This window comes from Cyprinus carpio, chromosome B18 (genome assembly GCF_018340385.1).
Source record: "Cyprinus carpio isolate SPL01 chromosome B18, ASM1834038v1, whole genome shotgun sequence".
NCBI classification, from domain to species: domain Eukaryota; kingdom Metazoa; phylum Chordata; class Actinopteri; order Cypriniformes; family Cyprinidae; genus Cyprinus; species Cyprinus carpio.
Genome location: NC_056614.1, coordinates 4,473,356 through 4,493,830, shown reverse-complemented (window position 1 = coordinate 4,493,830; position 20,475 = coordinate 4,473,356). Strand labels below are relative to the sequence as shown.

General features: G+C 42.7%; 2 protein-coding genes across 11 annotated transcripts; one reads left to right on the top strand and one right to left on the bottom strand.

The window, feature by feature from the left end:
* Positions 1–103: 103 nt before the first annotated feature.
* Positions 104–6,180, bottom strand: psmd8 (proteasome 26S subunit, non-ATPase 8). The gene is made up of 8 exons (XM_042743572.1): positions 5,920–6,180; positions 3,371–3,532; positions 2,777–2,849; positions 2,583–2,685; positions 2,066–2,231; positions 1,883–1,983; positions 1,695–1,806; positions 104–695 (listed from the first exon to the last, which is right to left on the bottom strand). Exons 1-8 carry the CDS (start codon positions 6,178–6,180, stop codon positions 558–560), a joined length of 1,116 nt encoding a protein of 371 aa, XP_042599506.1. The 3' UTR covers positions 104–557.
* bicra (BRD4 interacting chromatin remodeling complex associated protein) lies at positions 5,070–20,377 on the top strand. Of its 10 annotated transcripts, XM_042743561.1 has the most exons (16): positions 5,777–5,854; positions 5,953–6,005; positions 6,979–7,024; positions 7,126–7,171; positions 7,698–7,763; positions 7,996–10,008; positions 10,167–10,352; positions 12,353–12,985; positions 13,255–13,483; positions 13,563–13,654; positions 13,778–13,903; positions 13,996–14,045; positions 17,471–17,619; positions 17,730–17,824; positions 17,919–18,024; positions 18,140–20,377. In XM_042743561.1, the coding sequence occupies exons 3-16, from the start codon at positions 6,984–6,986 to the stop codon at positions 19,801–19,803; spliced, it is 5,496 nt and encodes a 1,831-aa protein (XP_042599495.1). In that variant the 5' UTR covers positions 5,777–5,854; positions 5,953–6,005; positions 6,979–6,983; the 3' UTR covers positions 19,804–20,377. The 10 variants fall into 10 exon arrangements, with proteins under 10 accessions (XP_042599494.1, XP_042599498.1, XP_042599492.1 ...); XM_042743560.1 differs by lacking the exons at positions 5,777–5,854; positions 5,953–6,005 and adding an exon at positions 5,070–5,211; XM_042743558.1 differs by lacking the exons at positions 5,777–5,854; positions 5,953–6,005 and adding an exon at positions 5,224–5,535.
* Positions 20,378–20,475: the final 98 nt, after the last annotated feature.

Here is a 20,475-nt window from a genome sequence, read left to right as displayed (position 1 = left end):
CACACATTTTCACAGTAGTTCCTGCATCTAATACATTATAAATGGTAACGTTATTATTTTTATCGTGTTTATTATTATGTACAGAGTTTCAGAAGGCATTTTATAAAAGAGTCAGAAAAACGTTTTATTCACTGGAAGTGTCTTGTGACAATGCCAGCCAGGCCAATTTTCCTCACATTCTACACATTCAACTCACTCTTGATAAAAACCATCCTTGTTGAGAGGAACAACATGTGAATATTCAAAATAAGACATATTAAATGTTTATTTAGAAAAAAGAAAAAAAGCTTGAGACCCCGTCATTAGATGTTCATCAGTAATGCAGGAGGGTTGACACACCCAGCAAACAATCATACAGAGAGACCCTGATACAGGTAGATGTTAATAACTTGTAAGCTAAAGAGTTCTGGTCTCGTCCTCTGAAGGTCATTATGTGCAGCCGTGTCATCCTGTGTCTAAACTGAGAACAGACATATGGCCACTGTACAATGGTTTGATTTGGATAAACAAACGTGAACCTTTATGTATACATGTGTCTAAATGCTGCTATATCTGCACTACACAATCATTTCCAGCTGCCTTGCATACTCGATGACTTGTTGGGCCAGTTCTGTGGAAGGGATGGTCACTTCCTCTGTCTTTTGATGCTGGGTACTGAATGAATAGTATCCATCAGGACTCTGGGTCCAGCCTCTCTGCAGAGCACAAAAGCCAGACCATGAACACATCAGTATCTATCCAGTAAATTAATAATATTTACTTGCCCTCGGGCCATCCAAGATGTAGAGGAGTTTGTTTCTTAATTGAAACAGATCTGGAGAAATGTTGCATTACATCACTTTAACACAAATGAAACCTCTTCAATTAATTTCACCAAAAACAACAAAATAACAAACAACTGACAAAAACATAACATTTTTCCACACGACTCTAGTCCATCAATTAACATATTGTGAAGTGAAAAGCTTCTTGTTTGTAAGAAACAACTTTAAGGAATTTTAACTTTACACTGATTTTCTGGCCAAACCACATAATGTTTCCTCCAGTGTTACTGTCCATCATCTCCTGTTGTCCTCTCACATCAAAAGCCACAAACATACTTGTTTACAACAGTTTTCACTTGTTAATGGTGCTTGATCTGTGCATATTTCTCTCCTGACTCAGAATAGACAACATTTTCACTGGAGAAAGTTATGGATATATGACTTGTATTTTAACCAGAAGCAATGGTTTGAAGTTACAAACATACTAATGATGGATTTGTTTCTTACAAACATGCAGCTTTTCACTTCACAAGACATTAATTGATGGAGTGGAGTGGTGTGGATTATCGTGATGTTTTTATCAGCTGTTTGGTCTCTCACTCTGACGGCACCCATTCACTGCAGAGGATCCACTGGTCAGCAAGTGATGCAATGCTAAAACTCTCCAAATCTACATCTTGGATGCCTTGAGGGTGAGAACATTTTCACCTAAAATTCGGATGAATGTGCTTCTTTAAATAAATCATATAGGCTTGTTTTATAATAAAATTCAGTATTACATTATATATGATTAACAGTAAAAATAAAGATTACATATCAGAACAAAATAGAGTTTCAATATTAATTGCAACTGTTTGTATGACAGCTAATCACAAAATGCATGATTGTGACAGCTCTACAGACAATATTTGACAAACATCAAACACTTACCTTCTTCGCATATTCTGTCATCTTTTTCGGAGAGGAAAAGAAAAGAACCCGTGACGCCTCATTGAACTGAATTTGTTCGTATGCTTTCTCTATACAGCCTGCAATCTCATCTCTACAAGCAAAAAACAAACATTGAAATGACAGTTCATCATCTACATTTAGTCAATAAGACTATAAATAACCCCTACCGAATAGTATCAAGAAGAATGTCAATGAAGAAGGTGTAGCTCTCCGCAGGAATATTTCCTTTGGCAAGAAAGACCTTGTTGTAACTGCCCTCCATCAGATACTGAAATAAAGAAACAAAAAGGTAGGAAAAAACAGACACTGATGTTTAAAATAAGCAACTAGAAAAAAAAAGTGTCCCACACCTGCTCTAAAGAAACGGGATGTCTGATGTAGACATTGGTCTGGATGTCTTTTGCGCTCAGTCTTTCCAGCTCTGTGTGGAACTCAGACACTCTGTTCTGAGACAGCAGGAAGAGCAAGTTGAGACCCAGCAACTGGTGCCTGTAGGCTGACTCGGGCAACTCATCCCTGTGACATTTAACAAGAGACCAGACTGAAACCACAGCACAGAAAAAGCCAGCAAAACAATTCAGGGTATAACATGTTGAAAAGGTAACTAAAAACTACATTCAGAATCCTGATCTATTTCTCAAAGAAATCCAGTATGTTGTTAACGTCCGTGTGTATTCCTGTATACATGTGATGGCCTGCGTATACACTGTGTGTCCAGTCCTTATGAATGCTGCATTTCATCACACTACAGATACCAACATGCAGCATACTGTGTGCGTAGAAAGCAATGTGATTACAGCACAACTTACTGTTAGCCCACATTAAGTCAATTCTGAGTGACAGTGAGTAAACAGAAGAAAAAATTACTTGTAATCAAAGTAATAACACTTAAGCTGAGCCATGTAGCGTTCAAAGGACGGGATGTCTTTCTTTAGAATGCTCCATAATGCTCCAATCTCCAAAACATCTCCTAAAATAAAATAAAAATATATATAAATATGAATAACAAGTAATTTAAACATTTAATATAAAATAAGTTAAATATTGTCATTAATACTCACTGGCAAGGATAAGCTGTTGTTTGGTCAGCTTGGTCCCAGTAGTTGGTAAAAAGTTCAACTCTAGCAGGGATATCTACCCAAAAAATAAAAAAAATAAAAATAAAAAAGGATGCATTCATAAAATGTTCAGATTCATAAAATGTGATATTTAATACAAATCGGTTCCTCACAGTTGTCAATTGAGAGACCTGTGGATTTTTTTTATAATAACCAACATATTAAATAATAGTATACAACGTTAATTTTACATATTTATATATGTATATAATATAATGTTACCTGTGAATGAGTGTAAATGAAATCAGTTCACACTCGCTGTCACTTTATATCTCTACTGTTTTGGTTTGATATCTGCTAGCAAACTTGGTCATTTAGCGCCGAACAAACCCAAATTCACACAATTTACTAAAAATCATCTGTGCCTGTATGATCTATATCAGCTCAAACACAAAAACACACTGTTTGTTGTTAAACAGGAATCAATCGCATTGAACAGTTCTCGATAGCCGCGCGGCTAGCTGCTCATCAGCCTGCAACAATGGACTATTTCTACAGTTTAGGAGTATTACTGCTGTTATATATCTTCGATCCTACCTTTAGCTTGCTCAGGATCTCACCACATTTATTAAGGTTTGGATTCTTCTTGTTCCACTCGGCTTTCAGCGTTTCATATAACCCCGCGGTCTCCTTCAACACGGACGCCATGGTGATTCTGCAAAAACGTACGACACCGGTCTGTCGGAACACGGCAGGACGCTGTCGTGAAGAATGTTGGCGTTACCATTGGAAACCAGGTTAAGCGGCATTTCAGGGGTGTGAAATTAGGTGCAGTTTATATAATATTTCCTTAGTTACAGAAGTGTATATCTTTCTTTTTAAAATATGACGCCCTCACCTATTAAGTTATACAGTTAGTAATGTTTATATACAGAATTTGAGACATTTCGTCTCGGGATTTTTTTTAATGTACAATGATTGCATCGCTTTTTGGAGGAAGAACGGCAACATCAACAAGCATGTCCATTCAGATAAAAAAATAATAATAAGATAAACAAAATATTGTGTGATACTGTCATTATTGTCTTCGTGATCATTCGTTGGTGCGGAGAGAGTCATAAAATGATGCATCGGCGCCCTCTGCTGGAGACTGTGTACAGCGACAACATTATTAGTGCAGTTTATTACTAGAACCTGGAATAATGCGGGGTTGCGGACAGCTGAACGGAGACAAAGAGGAATGAGTGGGTGGAGGCGGCGGATATAAACCTATTCAGTGCGTTATTTCTGTCGCACCAGTCATCGATGATTTTAAAGCAGCAGCTAGCGAAGGTCCAAGCCACACCCTAACTGTAAGCAATATTCAAGCGCGACCAATCAATGGCTGTAAACAAGGAAGACCACGCCCCTTATACATACTTCATCAAAATGTATTTTTGTGAGGGGGCAAGTGGTTAATTTTAGCCTTTATTACAAAGAAGCCAGTCCTCCACTGTAATGCTTGAGGTCGCGCCACCCCTTATTTGTGATGTTTAACAAAGAGGGCCAATCAGAGCCCCAGTGTTTCATCAAAACAGACTCCTTTGTCATAAAAACATCCGGACCCCAGGTGAAGCTGTTCAGACGAACGCCTGTTTGTAATTGTGGAGAGTGGAGAGAGTACATCCTCTTGCTGTCGTGTAAAAAAAATCTATCCATAAATCTATCAATCTATCTCTAAAATCTATCTATCTATCTATCTATCTATCTATCTATCTATCTATATATATATATATATATATATATATATATATATATACACACACACAAAACATTTAATAGCAGAAAACTGAACTTTGCTGTAGTAAACAATATTAGACCGAAAAAGCAAAGATGTGTTTTTTTTAATGTTCTTTTGCATCCCCTTTCTTTCTTTCTTGTTTGAAATAATAAGAAAAAAAATAATACATTACTCGTGAGCAGATACCTAAATGTGATTTATTTTTAAATAATAAAATACATATGGGTTAGCCTCCTTATATACACTTGTAATTAATGTATATATAATTGTAATTATAGGAAAGCTAGTGTTACAATCTAGCTTATGTCTAAAGTTATCAAAATAGGTAATGAGCTGTGCTGTTCATTCAAGGTGAAACTATCGTCATTGGAGGTTGTCTCTTATGTATACAACCGCGAAACAAGATGTTAAGTTACTCAATTTAATGCAGAACAATATTTCCCTACTTTTACAGTGAACGTGATACGCAACTAAAGCATAAAAATGACAGATGTGTGCCGCTGCGGTAATAATAACTACGGTGTGTTGTTGTTTATTAATCAGGCGACCGCGGCGGGCGTCTGTTTCCTGCTTGTGAGCGCTGTGCTTGGGTCCTGACGCGGAGCCCGTGCAGGGCCGTACTGGAGACCCCGCGCCGCCTGCACCTCTATCGTCTCGGGTGAGTTTGATACAATGTAGCAATTTCTCTATAATTCTCAATAACTTCTGCAACATTCGCGTGCAGACCTCGCCTCTCCCCGCGTCACACAGCCGGCTCGCCGCGTAGGTCGGCGAATAGCGTGATTTTACAGCGAATTCCCAAACAGACCCCCCTGATCCAAGAGTATTCCAACATAAACTCATATTTAGCAGGGATAAAGATAGGCTACGCAATCGCGTCTGCTGGAGCCCGAGCACCAGATATTCACCAGTTATGTGCATCAGCTCCAGCGAATGCGCTCTTACGGAGAAATACTACGTGTTTACAGTCACTTACTGTCAGGTTCGTTCGTACTGCGTCTGTAAACGCACATATTAGAGCTAGGAAGCTAGCTAGCCGCAGCTAACCTAACAGAATCTGCTGCAGAACGAGCGCCAAAAATGCGAATTAAAGGAGTCCTTTGCTGTTAAAATTGTAAAATGGTTGCAGATTAAATCATAAGCGCCAGAGGGAATGTCGAGCGAGTTGTTACAGCTTTACAAAAGAGAAAATAACCGCCGTGTCCTGCAGAGTCTCTCCTGAAGCGAGATGCTCTCAAAATGACCTAAAACAGATCTCTGACAGGAGACGCTTTCGCAGATGCTGATATTCGTTAATGATGGTCTGTGTGCTCTTCGCAGAGACTGTTTTACCCCCCAAACAAACATCAGCGGCGTCCCCGCCTACCTCATCCTCATTTTGTGGTTTTGATTTGTTTAGCTCGAGACTGTGACCGCGAGCAGCGCAGCGACTCGCCAGAGTCGGACTAATTGGTGAGAACTGGCCTCTGTGAGTCTGTAAATCGTGGTGTTTGACTCTCGCTGGTGTTTTTCTTTCTGTGGGACGGTGTGAGGTGATGCGCGCGCTTTTTCCCTCAACTTCTCTCGCGCACCGCAGACAGACCGTGCACGAAAGTTCAGCCGCTGCCTTCAAAGGATGTGAAAACATTCACTCGTTTGTGTTGTAGTAGTTCCTCGTTTAGGCATTAGAATGCTTTATATTTCAACATAGGTTTGTATTAACAACAGCGAAAGTGCTGGCCAACATCAATCAGTCCGTGTAGTGTTTTAGTGGTTGAATTTTATTCAGTAGAACAGTGATTGGATAATATTTATATCATGATTTAACATGCTTTTTGTTACAAATATGTGCTTGGACAATACCACAAGCTTGATTTGTTTCCATGTTATGTTTCTTTTTAATATAAATGTATTTAATTTTTTTGACACAACACTCACTGATTTAGATTTACCTGGCAGCATTTGCCTTGCAGTCTGCTTTTAGTATATTATTTGCATCTTTGTCATCAGTGTGATTTCCTTTTCTTTAGAATGATAAACTTATGCCAATTGATGTTCTACTTTGTCTACATCAGTGGTTCCCAGTCCTGGTCCTGGAGAACCCCAACACTGCACATTTTAGATGTCTCCCTATTCAGACACACCTGATTCAGCTCATCAGCTCATTAGTGAAGACTACAAGACCTCAGATGTGTGCGTCAGATATGAGAGACACCAAAAACGTGCAGTGATGGGGGTTTTCAAGGACCAGGATTGGGAACCACTGGTCTACATGATCCAATTCAAAAATCAGATTGACTCTGTGAATTAAATGACCTACATTTCACTGCTGAGGAAGAATTTGCCTTTGAGTTCTGTGTAATGTTTAGCTGATTTGTTAAAAAAAAGACATATGTTCACAGGGCTAATGTTTGTGCACTTTTTTTTTTTTTTTTTTTTTTTACAGTTGACATGGATGATGAAGATGGCAGGTGCTTGCTAGATGTAATTTGGTAAGTTGCACCGAAAACAACAGATAACTTTCCACATAACTTCAGGTTTAAATGTTATTTGTGAGTAAACCCAGCTGAATACCATCTTTCTTGTTGTACAGTGACCCACAAGCACTCAATGATTTTCTTCATGGATCAGAAACACAAGTGAGTACTGAAGTGAAAAAAAAAAAAACTCAGATTTTTGCAAGCTCCACTGGTGGGCAAGGCAGAAATCCCACTTTGAAAGCGTAACCCAGATAAATCACAGAAAAGCACAGCACACTCGCCCAACAAGAATTCCCTGAACCTCCTAATCCTTTCCGGGTTATTTTTACATTTCTGCCTCTACACCGATTGTCCAGCTTTTTGATCTTTTCTTTAGAACATAATTGCTGCTAATTTCAGCCCTGATTTTTTCCCTCTTTGGTTAATTCACATATATGACATACTAATCTAATTTTCCTGACTTTTGACTCCTGTTTTCTTTCCTGTTTGCTTGGCCTTTTAACTTGGTTATGCTTGCATTTTGTTCTGGTTGATTGGTGCACTGTCCTCACTCTGCTCTTCCCTTGCCTTTCCCTCTCTGTCTGCCTATTTGCTCCTTATGCATCTGCTCCCTGTCGCTTTCACTCGCCTGTCTGTGTGCTGTGGTGATTTCTGCCTGTCCTATCCTGGGTATGTCTGTCTGTAGCTGGACACTGATGACCTTTTGGATGGTTCAAGTGACCCGTCCAGCTCGTTCTTCTCCAGCACTGGGGTGAGTAATATCCCCCATTTGTACCGACCTCTCTGCCTCCATCCTTTTTTGTAGCACGTGTTCCTCAGACCCACCATCCGCATCAGATGCATTGCGCACCAGATCTGCATCCACAGCAGTCAGTCCCAGAGGCCTACCACCATCCCAGATCCATCCCTGCCATTTTATTCCTTTGTGATTCTGGATGTCTGGCGAGTTTAATGGCTAATGTTGGTCTCTCTGTGTCTTCCAGGGCCACGTTCCTGAGGTCCAGCCACAGGCTCAGCTGTCGACAAATGAGCCAGGCCTTCCAAGAGTCAGCGTTGATTTGGACTTTCTGGAAGATGACATCTTGGGGGGATCGCCAGGAGGAGACAACGGAAGCAATGGTGTTGGGACAAATCATGAGCCTTGTGACATTTTGCAGCAGAGCCTGGCAGAGGCTAACATCACAGAGCAGAGCCTTCAAGAGGCAGATGCTGAGCTCGACCTCAGTCAGTTTGGGCTGACTGGCCTCACGCAGGTGGTCCAGCCCCTGCCTGATGCTGGCCTGTCTGGGGTGGGGATTGGAGGTGCAACTCAGATTTTTCCAAACCAAGGCACCCCTACTGCACCCTCTAATGCCACCCCAGACATGCTCAGCTCAGTCCTGGCACATCCAGGCCTGCAGCTTCAACCCCAGGTCATGAACAAAGCTATCAGCGTCCAGCCATTTGTGCAACAAGTCGGGCTTGGAAATGTAACTCTTCAACCTATTTCGAGCCTTCAGGCCTTACCGAATGGCAGTCAGTCTGGACCGTTGGGCATTGGACAAATTCAAGTTGTGGGCCAACCCACTGTAATGACTATAAATCCATCTGGGCAGCAGATCTTGGCGAAAACCATGGGTGGCTACCAACTGCATCAACCTGGGCCTGAGGCATCAAGCGCTGGAACGCAGGCTGGGCTTGGAGGCTCTGTTTTGAGTTCAGGGGGAGGACTTTTAATTCAAGGGGGCAAGGCCACTCTAGGGTCCCCTGCCTTAAATGGGCCGGCTGTCTGCTTAAGCAACACAAATACCAACAACAGCGCAACTACAATGGCCGCTGCTGGTGGCATTGTGGGTTTCGGTAATGCCTCTTTGGGTGCAGGAATTGGATCTCAAACCCAGCCTCAAGGCCAAATTATGCAGAATGTCATCATCCAGCGAACGCCAACACCAATACAGCCCAAACCTCCGCAAGGGGGTGCCATCCAACCCAAAGTCTTCAAGCAGCAGCAACAGCTTCCTGCTCCACATGCCTTGCCAAATGATGCTAATAAGGCTCTGGGGGTGCAGCAAATCCCAGTATCAGCTGGTCAGAATGTAACGTTCCTCGGGAAGCATGGCTCAAATGTAGTCTTGAGCACACAGGCCACGTCGCAGGGAACGCAGTTCTCTCAAGCGCTCTTTAAGCAACAGGGCCCCCAAACGTCAGGAAAACCGCTCAGTGTTCACTTGTTAAACCAACAGGGCAGCATTGTCATTCCCTCGCAAACTGTCCTGCAGAGCCAAAACCACCAGTTCCTGTTACCGGGGCTTCAGGCCGGAGGCCAGATCCTGACTCAGCATCCCGGGGGTCACATCATTACCAGTCAGGGGCCTGGAGGGCAGATAATCGCTAATCAGATCTTGACAGCCAATCAGAACATCAACCTGAGTCAGGTGTTGGCCTCACAGGGTCACCCTGGTGCTGCCCACATTCTCTCTGGACACATCCACCTCCAGTCTGGTCAGATGGGTCAGCCCACACTGTTCCAAATGCCGGTGTCCCTGGCACAAACGCAGACACAAGCCCATCCGGTAACGGGCCACGTACAAACGGTCATCCAGGGCATGCCGATACAGAATTCCCTGTCTGTGGAGAGCCTTAGCCCAGCAGTCAGTTTACAGACATTGCAGCAATCTGGTGGCATCCCTAATAACGGTAGCAGCGGATCGGCGGCCATGGCACCGTGCCACGCAGGAGAAGGCATCACTGTATTGGGCGGCTCTACGGACCCTGCTGCTCAACCGGCACAGACCCAACCGCAGCCCTCAATTCTCACGGTTCAGATGACTCCACCGGTTTCAGTAGCAGCTTCGCTTCCTTCCTCTTCATCTCCATCCCCAACTATGGCCACGTCCACGTCCTCAATGGTGGGTTTGGGTCCTCAGGCCCAGCACAGCCCAGGAAAGGTGTTGTTCACGTCACCTGGTTCCAGCATGATCCTTAGTCAGGAGTCCCTTCAGATGTTCCTGCAGCAGGTCAGTGTGCTCTCTTTAAACCTTATCTGTTGTTTGCAAACGGTGTGTCTTTTCTAATAAGGTAACAACAACATTTGATCCCCAAGCTGACCTCTGACCAGTTTAGATGATTGTTTTTACCTCTTCCATTCCTCAACTGATAAATGTGCCCATGTTAGGACCAACAGCAGCAAGCAGGAAAAGACCCACCTGCCGCTGTGGGTGTACCTGCATCTGTTATCGTCAGCGGCAGCAGTTCTGGTCACGCCCCTTCAGGCCCTGACAACTTGTTAGCTGAGACTCGGCAGAGGCAGAGTCCCAGCCCCTCCCTTGGCCCCGCCCACATGGCAACAGTGGTTAACAAGGTAGATGAGCTCATGCTCCGCACTAAGCCCCACCCACTTGTTGCTGGCACTACTGCGTATTGGACCACTGTCTCCCAGCAGAACTCCCTTTCTTTCTCTGTCCCCCTGTTTTTCTACTGTCATTGCTCAGGCTTGGATGCCTTTTTATTGCTCTTTCACTCATTTTCACTCTTAGTTTTGCCTGTGTTTTCATCAGGTCTTTCGTCTTCTGCACTGTTATCTGTTTCTGTCATTGATAATATAATTATAGTGTAATGGGTTTATTTTGTCCATTAATTCATACTATTATTGCTTGCAACACCTTCCCCTCAATATCCATTTCTTTCCTCCTGTTATTTGCATGATAATTTTTTTAATAGGAAGCTTGATGAACTGTATTGACACTAATTGGGATATGGGTTGATGCAAATAACAGTGCAGTTGTTGCTCTTCAAATGGTTTCACCTCCAATAATGAAACTCTAGGGACTTTATTTTTCATTTGTGTGTTTGCATCATCTTCGTGCATTTTCCCATGGGCATGTCATGACGGAGCAATGGCTCTTCCTATTAGTTTTGCTGCTGTAAATCTTTGTCACTCACTCTGTCCATTCATATTAACATTCAGCCTACTCACTACCTCTGCTACCCAAACGTTCGGTAACTGCTGTTTTTAACCTCAATCAGTCCCCCCCACCACCACCACCACCCAGCCTCCCCAAGAGAAATTAAATTAATTCCTTTCAAGATCACTTTCAAGGATTTGATCTTGATCACTTGCTCGCTGCCCTGAATTACCTTTGCCCTCTACCAGCAAATCTGTTTTAGTTTTAGATTTGTACTATTTTTATTTCTTGTCTGTTCTCTGTGATCCAATTTTTGTTGTTCTCTGCAAAAATTATGTCCTCATGTCATTTGTCTTAACCCCCCCCCCAAACCCCAATGGTGTCTATCAAAAAGCACTAATCAGTTAGATGAGTAACTTATGTACAGTTCAGATATTTTGTACATTTTACTACTTCAGCTGTTGTAGTCTTTATGAAAATTGTCTTTTTTATATTGTGAAAAGAGATTTTTCCTTTCTATTTCTTCTTGCTTTTGTATTATCCTACTTGTATTTGTTGCTTGTTGCTGTGTGTAGTGTTTTTTCATCCCTTTTTTTATGGTGTTTTTTGTTTCTGCACTTTATAGGTATGATTGCAACTTAGTCATTGTTTTAGTGATGCACTGAAATGAAATTCTTTGATACCGTTTTGTTTTTCTTATGCTTTTGGTACCGTTTGCTTATATAAAAAAATGATTGTGAAACTGAATTGCACAACAGTAATATAAAGAAACTCTTGGTATTGGTATTCTCGTCATTAGGGCATTAAACTGCTTAAAATTAAATGGAAAACAACATGAAATATGAAGCCATTTAGAGTTACCTGATGTTCTGTCATTTCCTAAAGTCACTCATTGAAAAATTTAATTAAGAATATATTCAAAAGCACCTGGAATTGTGTGTTTTAGCATTGTTTTTTCCCTCATCTGCTGTTCCCATCTGCTTGTTGTATAGTGTCTGTTTCCCTAGTTTATACATATTTACAGAAGTAAGTTCTGCCCTAATTTACACAGTGATTGTGAACTCTTGTGGTTTGCGATTAAGTTCCTCTTTTATCCTAAAACTAATAAAATCTTTCAGAGAAGTGAGGAAAAGTCTCAAACGAACAGAAAATCCGGATCTTCCTGAATACATTTCTCCTATTTTATGTTGATGATTCTGCTGTGCAGAAGTTCAAATGTCAGTATTGCAAAATGTTAGTTTGGTAGGGTGTTTTTCACTTTCATATTGCTGTTGAAATTATTTTATTGAAAGCATTTTTTTTTTTTGTTGAAGTGTCATTTTCTGTTGCTGAAATTTCAGTGCATCCCTAAAAATGAATTTTCCCAAATTGATGAATTAAAGATATGAACTGGCTGATTAACCAAACATCCATTGACTATTTTCTCTCTTCCTCCTCCTCTTTTTATGCTCTCTAGGTTCCTTCGGCAGCACATTCACAGACTATAAAGATCCAAAGCGCCTCCCCATCTCAGCCTGTGGTCACCCCTGCACCAACACCCACCCTGACTGACAGTCCTCAACCTGCCCAAGCTTCTCCCATAACCATTGGGCAGCAGATCCAGTCTCCTCACCAGCACCAGCAGTCTCGGCCTCCATCGCAGCCCCAGCCTCAGTCTCAGGCACAGACTCCCTCGCGCTCCTGCACGCCTTCCTCTCTGCCCCTCTTTATCATACACAATCAGATCGGAGGATCTCCACAACCACCACAGCCAGCTCCTCCACCTCAACAGCAGCAGCAGCAGCAGCCGCAGCAAATACAAGTGCAGCTCCAGCCTCAAGTTCTTCCACAGACTCTGCCTCAGCCTACCGCCCTGCAGCCAGACATACCTCCTTCCTCCTGTTCCCCGAAGCCTCCTGCACAGTTCCAGTTCCAGCCTGCTGTGAGCTCGCCTCCAGCTGCAGTGGTGAAACAGCAGGTGACTGTGGTGCCGGGGCTGACTGCAGAACAGCAGCATCACCTTCAGCTGGTCAGTGCGCAGCTGCAGACCATGTCATCCATCACACAGCCTTCTCCTCAGCAAAAACAGCTTTTGGAAAAACTTCACCAGGTAATGCATCTTCACCTTAAACTTTATATAGTGTTCTAACTGAGAGTAAAAATGCTAAAGTTTGCACGGAAATGAAAATACTGCCACAACTGACAAAATCACCCATCAGCACATTGATGGTTAATTCAGTTATATAGAGCAGAGCTTTGATAAGGTTTAGGTGTCACTGTGGGCAGAACTACTTACTATGAAAAAACTGGTAATAGGTAAGGTTCTTTTTCATATGAACTCTATTTAAATGATTATCTGTGTGCTTTCGATTTATACAGGTCCAGCAAAACATTCTTCTCCAGGCTAAGCAGCAAGCTCAGGCACAGGCACAAGCTCAGGCACAAGCCCAAGCCCAGGCCTCTCAACAACAGGCCACAAACCAGTTCAACAAAATGCCAGATCAGCCTTCAGTCCAAGCTGCAAATTCAACGGCCAGTGGCACCATCCAAGCGCCAGTCCAGTCCCTTCTGCAGCAGAAGTCTGTGCTTGTCAAGTCCTCTACTACAGGTGGGGATTGCATATGTTTATCCTTTAGATGTTTACTTTCAAATATTCCCATGTTTACAAAGTGTTATCTTCTTCTTAGGTGCAAATGACACTCAAGTATTTTCTGCTGTGTCTTCTGGGGCTACAGTGAACCAGGGAATCACGACTCCAAACCTTGCGCAGGCTGTTCAGGTGAAAGAAGAGTAGTTGTTAATATTTTTACTGTAGTTTACAGCTGGACAATTTACCTTTGCAGTTAAGATATTTCAAAATTATCTTAACTCAGTTCTGAACACTCTCTTGACTGGTTTGCAGGCAAAGCCAGGAGTCATAAGTTCAGTTGGTGGGCTGACTCTGAATAAAGCAGGTTTGCAGATACAGGTTTTAGGTGCTCCACTCTCTCAAATGCCCGCTCCTCCACCACCTGCTCCCCAAACACAGGTAAGATTCAAACTCACATTACATAAGACTATTAAAATGAACTGGATGATGTCATTTTTATGGTAATTTTGGTATCTCTTGTCTTTTCACAGACTTCAACATTAAAAAGGCCTTTTAGTATGGAACCAAGCAAAGAAGCTAGGTAATATTTACATACTGTATACAGAGCATAAATTCCAAATGTTTTTAGTTAAATCCAAGAATAACCCCATAAATGATTGCAAAGTGACATTTGAAGGGTTAGTTCACCCAAAATGAAAATTTGCTCATGTTTTAGGGTGGGGGTGGGGGTGGCTCAACAGTCCAAAAGAAGTCAAATAAAGTGCATCTATGCATAATAAAATGTGCCTCACATGGCTCTGGCTGGTGAATAAAGGCCTCCTGTAGCAAATCGATTTTTGTAAGAAAAATATCCATATTTTCAATGTTATAAACACTTTTCTCTCACTTCCACCAAGTCATTTCGGGCCGGAGGATGTAGGTGTAGCTCATGCGCCTGTGAGAGATGCTACAAATCTTAATTTTGTACTTCTAATTCATGACCAGCGTTTTGTTTTGCTCTCTCCTCGGCACGTTCTTCACTTATCACGCTACACAGTCACTCACTCACTTACTCACATACATCCTACGTCCTCTGCCCGGAACATCATCTGCATATGACAGTTAGAGGAAGTGAGAGAAAAGTGTTTATAATGTTGTAAATATGGATATTTTTTCTTACATAAACGTGTCGATTCGCTACAGGAGCCCTTTTTTTTATCCCTGGAGCCATGTGATGTGAGGCATGTTTTATTATGGATAACCCTCCCCCAATGCCATTATAAAGCTTGGAAGAGCAAGCTGGCCCTGTATCGATATAGTGGCACATGTGCAGCAGTGGACCATGCTTAATTTAATACGAGAACACTATTTAAAACGGAGTAGAAAAGTGTGAAGTTTCTAAAAATAATGAATAGAGCATAATATATAGGCTACAACAAGGTTTAATCTGGCCGCAGAGGAACACAACTGGGTTGCCTGATATAAAGAGATGTAATCCCCGAAACAGAGCTTCCCACTTGCGCAATATGGAAATATCTGCTAAAGCGGGATTTATACTTTCGCCTGGCTCCGCTCTGTGAGTCTCCGCTGACTGCGCGCACACCTTCCCAAACAGACGAGGCTTTTATACTTGTCTGGTTCGCCGTTGGACTCTTCTTTGAAACAGCAGGGGGCGGCAAAGAGTAACTGTCCTCTAAAACCATCGGGAATCACCCGTGAGAAGTCATTTGCCGGTATAAGACTTCTGGCATGATGAATGAGTTGATGAATTAATAATTTCTTTATGTACAAACTGATTAAAACAATCTAAAACTATTGGCTTTATTTTGCATCAAACACAAGACAACTTAAAGCAAACATTGTATAAATTGTATCTAAATTAATTCTAATTATATTTTTATACAATTAAAATTAATCGTACTTCAAATAAAAGCCTTGGACAAACTATGCAGAAAAATCTAAGCATTGTTTTCCGTCAAAGCATCAAAAAGCACCTGATGGAGTTTGTAGTTCACATTGAACTGCTTCTGTTTCACACAAATGCCGGCACAGACGTGCATGTTTGGCTAGAATCGTCCTGAACTCGTGCATGTTCGGATGCGGAGCTGCGTGGAAAGTTACAAAAAAATGCCATGCACAGCCACGTGAAATGAGTTCTAGTGAACTTCCGCCAACACCACGATGACGTCATATTTGCCGCACGCACCCAAGCGAACTTGTGGACACGTCGAGTATAAATCATCCTTAAGTGTGCTACTTATCTTTGTCAACCTGGCAACCATGCGCTCTCTCTCCACTGTGGATAAACACGCTTGCTTTCTGAAAACCCCTGTAAGCCTGCAGTTTAGCGATCTCCACTTCACTATTTTATTCTCAGAAAAGAAAATTCATCGTTTTCATTTATTAGAGAGAGAGGGTGCATATGTATGAATTACTATCGTTTTACCGCATTTCTCTATTAACAGTGAAGCTGTGGCTTTAATTCCTTTAGAAATTATGTTGTTACCAGTTCCTTGTTGAGAAAGATAATGTAGCTCTTGAGCGATTAAGCTATTTAATTGATAAAATTGTGGGGCCGTGCTACAAAGTTTGTTCCTATATGTCTGAGTGCGGCCGCAATGTGATCTGTTTGAGCGACTGAACGTGGGGGCGTTAGATACAGTGAAGACAGTGCATTTGTTTAGAACATTTCAAATTAAAAAAATTTAAACGTAGAGAGTGTGTTAATTTTGCAATGATAACATTCCATTAATTTTTTTTTTTTTTTTTTTATATATTAGAATGAGTACATTACAATATACATTTATTAGAACGAGTAGACTACATTGTTATTTATGGGCTTAAAAACAAGATGCAAACAATCAGAATATTGTACCTGGTGGGGAGTGCCCAATGTAAAAATTAAACACATGCCATTACATAAACAGTTGTTTTATTAAATTCTCCTGAGGTGAAATTCAGTGCAGTCCTGTATCATGATACATATCGTATCGTGGCCTCTGTATCATGATACATATTGTTGTGACTTTGCTGGTGATACACAGCTCTAAGTAAAACATGGGCTAATTTTCATTTTTGGGTAAACTAAAGGTCTCTGCACACTGAGTCCGAAATTTTCGAAAGCGTTTTATCGTATTCAAAATCCAAAAAATTCATCTCACACAGAAACCTTGCACACTGAGTCCGATGCATATTAATTAATCCGTTGCGAAAAAATTAGCTAAACGGCAACTAAATGGAGTCTTCAAGCAGTGAGGATGATTTTGTTGTCCTCTCGCTTCTTAAAAAAAAGAAGAAAGGACATATTGGTCTCATCCAATCAGTATTGACAAGTCTGCAGTTCTCCTGTGGAATTGGGCTACATTAATACTGTTGCCGTGGGTTGTTTTTCATGTCCGCGGGTTTAAGCGACCCCAATAACATGATATTTAGACCCTAAAATGCAAACTTAATCAGGGGAAGGGGAACCCCAATAAAAATGTGTATTTTACCTCACTGGAATGTGATTTTTACCTGAGGATCCCCCCCAACTTAAATTTTGCGAAGCTACGGGAACACTTTTTGTGTGCAAAGAAAACAAAACAATTTATTTAACAATTCTTTAAGTTAACATCTTGCGCCTTTTTGTAGAGTATCATGATGCATACATGCGCTTTCTCCTTAACATAAACCATGCTTGTTACATTTATTAAAGTTGAGCCACTGATGTCACATGGAACGTTTTATCGATGTCCTTGGTACGTTTCTGGGTCTGGGAACATTTCAATTGTGTTGCTGTTTGTGCAGGGTCAGAAAGCGCTCAGATTTCGTCAAAAATATTTTAATTTGTGTTCCGAAGATGAACAAAGGTCTTACGGGTTTGGAACAGCATGAGGGCGAGTAATTAATGACATACTTATCATTTTTGGGTGAACTAACCCTTGAAGTATGCATAATGCTAGGTTTGAAACCATTTGTTGATGACTTGCTAGTTGTTTTGCACTATGCTTTTTAAAGCTGCTCACATGCTTGTGTATCTATTTGTAGGATGCTGGAACAGCTGCGAAAACAGCAAGGCTCAGTTCTCCATCCTGACTACAGCTCTCCTTTCCGCTCATTTGAGGACACCCTTCATCGACTGATGCCGTACCACCTGTACCAAGGCATGGCTTCATCCCCGGAAGACTACCGCAAAGGTAAATGCTCACACCTCTTTGTGAACACTCTTTTACGGTCCTGTAGCATAGTTGTGTGGCACCCTCTTCAGGGCTGATGTGTAATTCTCACTTTATGCTTCTCTGTCCAGTGGATGAAGAATTTGAGAATGTCTCATGCCAACTCTTGAAGCGCACGCAAGCAATGGTGGATAAATATCGTCACTTGCTTTTTGAGGAATCAAAGGTATCATTTTAAATCTCACTCACTTTATCTCTCTTGATGTTTGGACCTTGTGAGCCCTAAATTCATTGGTCTCTTGTGTGCTTTTTACCTTGAGCAGAGGCTGGGTCCCTCAGCAGAGATGGTTATGATTGACCGGATGTTCATTCAGGAGGAGAAGGTTGCTCTTAGTCAGGACAGGGTTCTGGCTAAGGAGAAACCAGGTAATGACTAGGGTTTAATACAAGTTAACATTAAAGCATGTGAACTTTAAACGGGAATGAACTGTGTATTTTCTGATGGTGTGGTATTTAATCCTCCTTCTCTTACTCTTTGTAGAAGAATTTGTGGCCAATTCCTGTTTGCTGGACAACAGTGCCGTGAGACCTGTAAAGGTGGAGCTGAGTTCTGTACGAACCGCATCATCATCAGCAGCAGCAGCAGGTGCAGGTCAACCTGTGGCAGCTGCAGCTGTTCCCCCTGCTCCAACCCCAACCCCTGCACCTACTCCAGCTGCTGTCGCAACTCCTGCTCCTACCCCTGCCCTCTTCCCTCCTACCAAGCTGGTGATTAAGCAAGGTGGAGGGGGAGCATCAGTATCCTGGTCCACCAGCTCCACGCCTACACCTGCTCCTGTGGTCCGGCCATCTGCAGAGCCAGTCACGCCAAACGCCTCCATCAGCCGCACTCCATCCACCCGCCCTGCTGATGACGACGATGATGTTGCGCTTCCCCAGCGGACCAGCAAACCGCCCATCAAGACCTACGAGGCACGCCAGCGGATAGGTTTGAAGCTGAAGATCAAGCAGGAGGCGGGATTTAGTAAGGTGGTTCACAACACTGCTTTAGATCCGGTCCACTCCCAATCCCAACTCACTCCACAACCGCCGCCCCCAGAGCAGTCACAGAAAGTCAAGCCCACCCATGTAGCCCCACCCACCACAGTCATTAGAACTCCTCCCCCAACGTCTTACCCCACCCCCTCTTCCACTGTCACTACGGTAACTACACACACAGGCTCTGCCTCCAGTAGCGCAACTTCCTCTAGTGGACCTATTCCCTCATTTTCTTCCTCCTGGTCTTCATCGTCCCCTTCAACATCTACGGCACAGATGAACGGCACTCTAGAACACAATGAGGTAGGCGGAGTTAAACGGAACCCAGCGTCCACGGCGACTCCACCATTAACCACTTGCCGGCTCCCGCTTCGAAAGACGTACCGTGAGAACATCAGTCCACGTCATAGGCCGGGAGTACCAGGAGGAGGTGGAGATACGTTGCCCATTCAACCAGCAAGACCCCCTATTACTTCTTCCCCTCAGTCACAAGGTTCCTCTCCTCAAACTGAACGGACTGTGATAGCCAGAGTGAAACTAGAGAGGCAGGGCGGACATGGGCGGTCTCACCCCCATTCAGAGTCGCAGAGCCTCGCGGCAGTAGAGGATGTCCTCTACCGTGGCATCAAAAACGCGTACCAACATCACAGAGAGTTCTCCGACAAAGAGGATGAGGACGAGGCAGAGGAAGGTGGCCGTTTGGGAAGGTTGAAGGGCATAGGGAGCAAAAACCGAGAGGGAGGAAGGGGTACCTTTAGGATGGATCAGCATGCCCCTGGTCCACCTTCTTCTGGAGAGTCTTCCTGCACAAGAGACGCCACACTTCCTGCCAAACGCTGCAAGTCCGACTCTCCAGATATGGACAATGCGAGTTTCTCCAGCGGCAGCCCGCCGCCTGACGACTCGTTGAATGAGCACCTGCAGTGTGCCATAGACAGTATACTGAACCTCCAACAGGGCCCTCCTGGACATGGAGGCTCAGGGAAAGCGGCTTTAGGGAGGGTTCATGGGGAAAACCTGCCTAATCAGCACCAAACCCATCCTTCCTACAGACAGTCCATGCCTCCCCTCTCCACGCCACCCTCGTCCGCCCCCATGTCCCAGCATCCACAGGTAGGGGGCCGAGGACAAAATGGAAATTTGGTTTCACAGACGCACAGTAGATAACAGCCCCTTTAGCCGATGTTGACTGAAAGACTGAAAAGCAGGATGTCAATGGATAGGGGAAGCAAACTGAGACACTTTTCCCATGATCAGCTGTGTTTGCTTTGTTTGTCTTTGGTTTGTGCTGATGACGTTTACTTTTGGTTTACATATGGCCCTTTAAGTGTACTTTCTGAAGTATAAAAAAAGTGCACTTTGATATGATTTTCTAAATTTTGTCCCTCTGTTTTTTCCTGGGTTCGAATCTGGGACGGTTCCTATGTCGGTTTCCCAATTTAAAGATTTCTCTCAACTTGTGAGAACCAAATATATGACCATTCATTTAATAAATAATGTTTGTAATTACTGTGACGTATGCAGATTGCAGGAACTTTTTAAGTGATATCATGGAAATTGTCATATCAAATAGTAGTTTATTTGGATGTTTATGGAGAATTTGTTTTGGAGAGACTAATGGCTCACTTCTCCCTTTGTTAGAATGGTCCCCCTTTACCATGAAATCATATTTTTGGGAACTGGAGATCACTGTGTAGAGGCTTATTAATGCATAATAATATAATGTTTTTGTCTCCCCTAAGACATGAAATCTTGTTTTGGTTATTCAGCTACAGAAAACAATGAAGCATTCACAAACAGAAAAGTCACTAGAACTGTAGAAAATCTCTTGACCTTTAA

What these genes read in the sequence shown, in the direction of transcription:
- psmd8 (XM_042743572.1), bottom strand. Translation starts at nt 6,180, where the DNA reads ATGTTTTCACATCCTTTGAAGGCAGCGGCTGAACTTTCGTGCACGGTC. An exon ending in AGATCCTGAGCAAGCTAAAG is followed by an intron (nt 2,850 to 3,370) that starts GTAGGATCGAAG and finishes TTTTTTGGGTAG; the next exon opens with ATATCCCTGCTAGAGTTGAA. An exon ending in ATTCTTCTTGATACTATTCG is followed by an intron (nt 1,807 to 1,882) that starts GTAGGGGTTATT and finishes TTTTGCTTGTAG; the next exon opens with AGATGAGATTGCAGGCTGTA.
- bicra (XM_042743558.1), top strand. Translation starts at nt 5,487, where the DNA reads ATGCGCTCTTACGGAGAAATACTACGTGTTTACAGTCACTTACTGTCA. An exon ending in TGGCAACAGTGGTTAACAAG is followed by an intron (nt 10,353 to 12,352) that starts GTAGATGAGCTC and finishes TATGCTCTCTAG; the next exon opens with GTTCCTTCGGCAGCACATTC. An exon ending in CACCTGCTCCCCAAACACAG is followed by an intron (nt 13,904 to 13,995) that starts GTAAGATTCAAA and finishes GTCTTTTCACAG; the next exon opens with ACTTCAACATTAAAAAGGCC.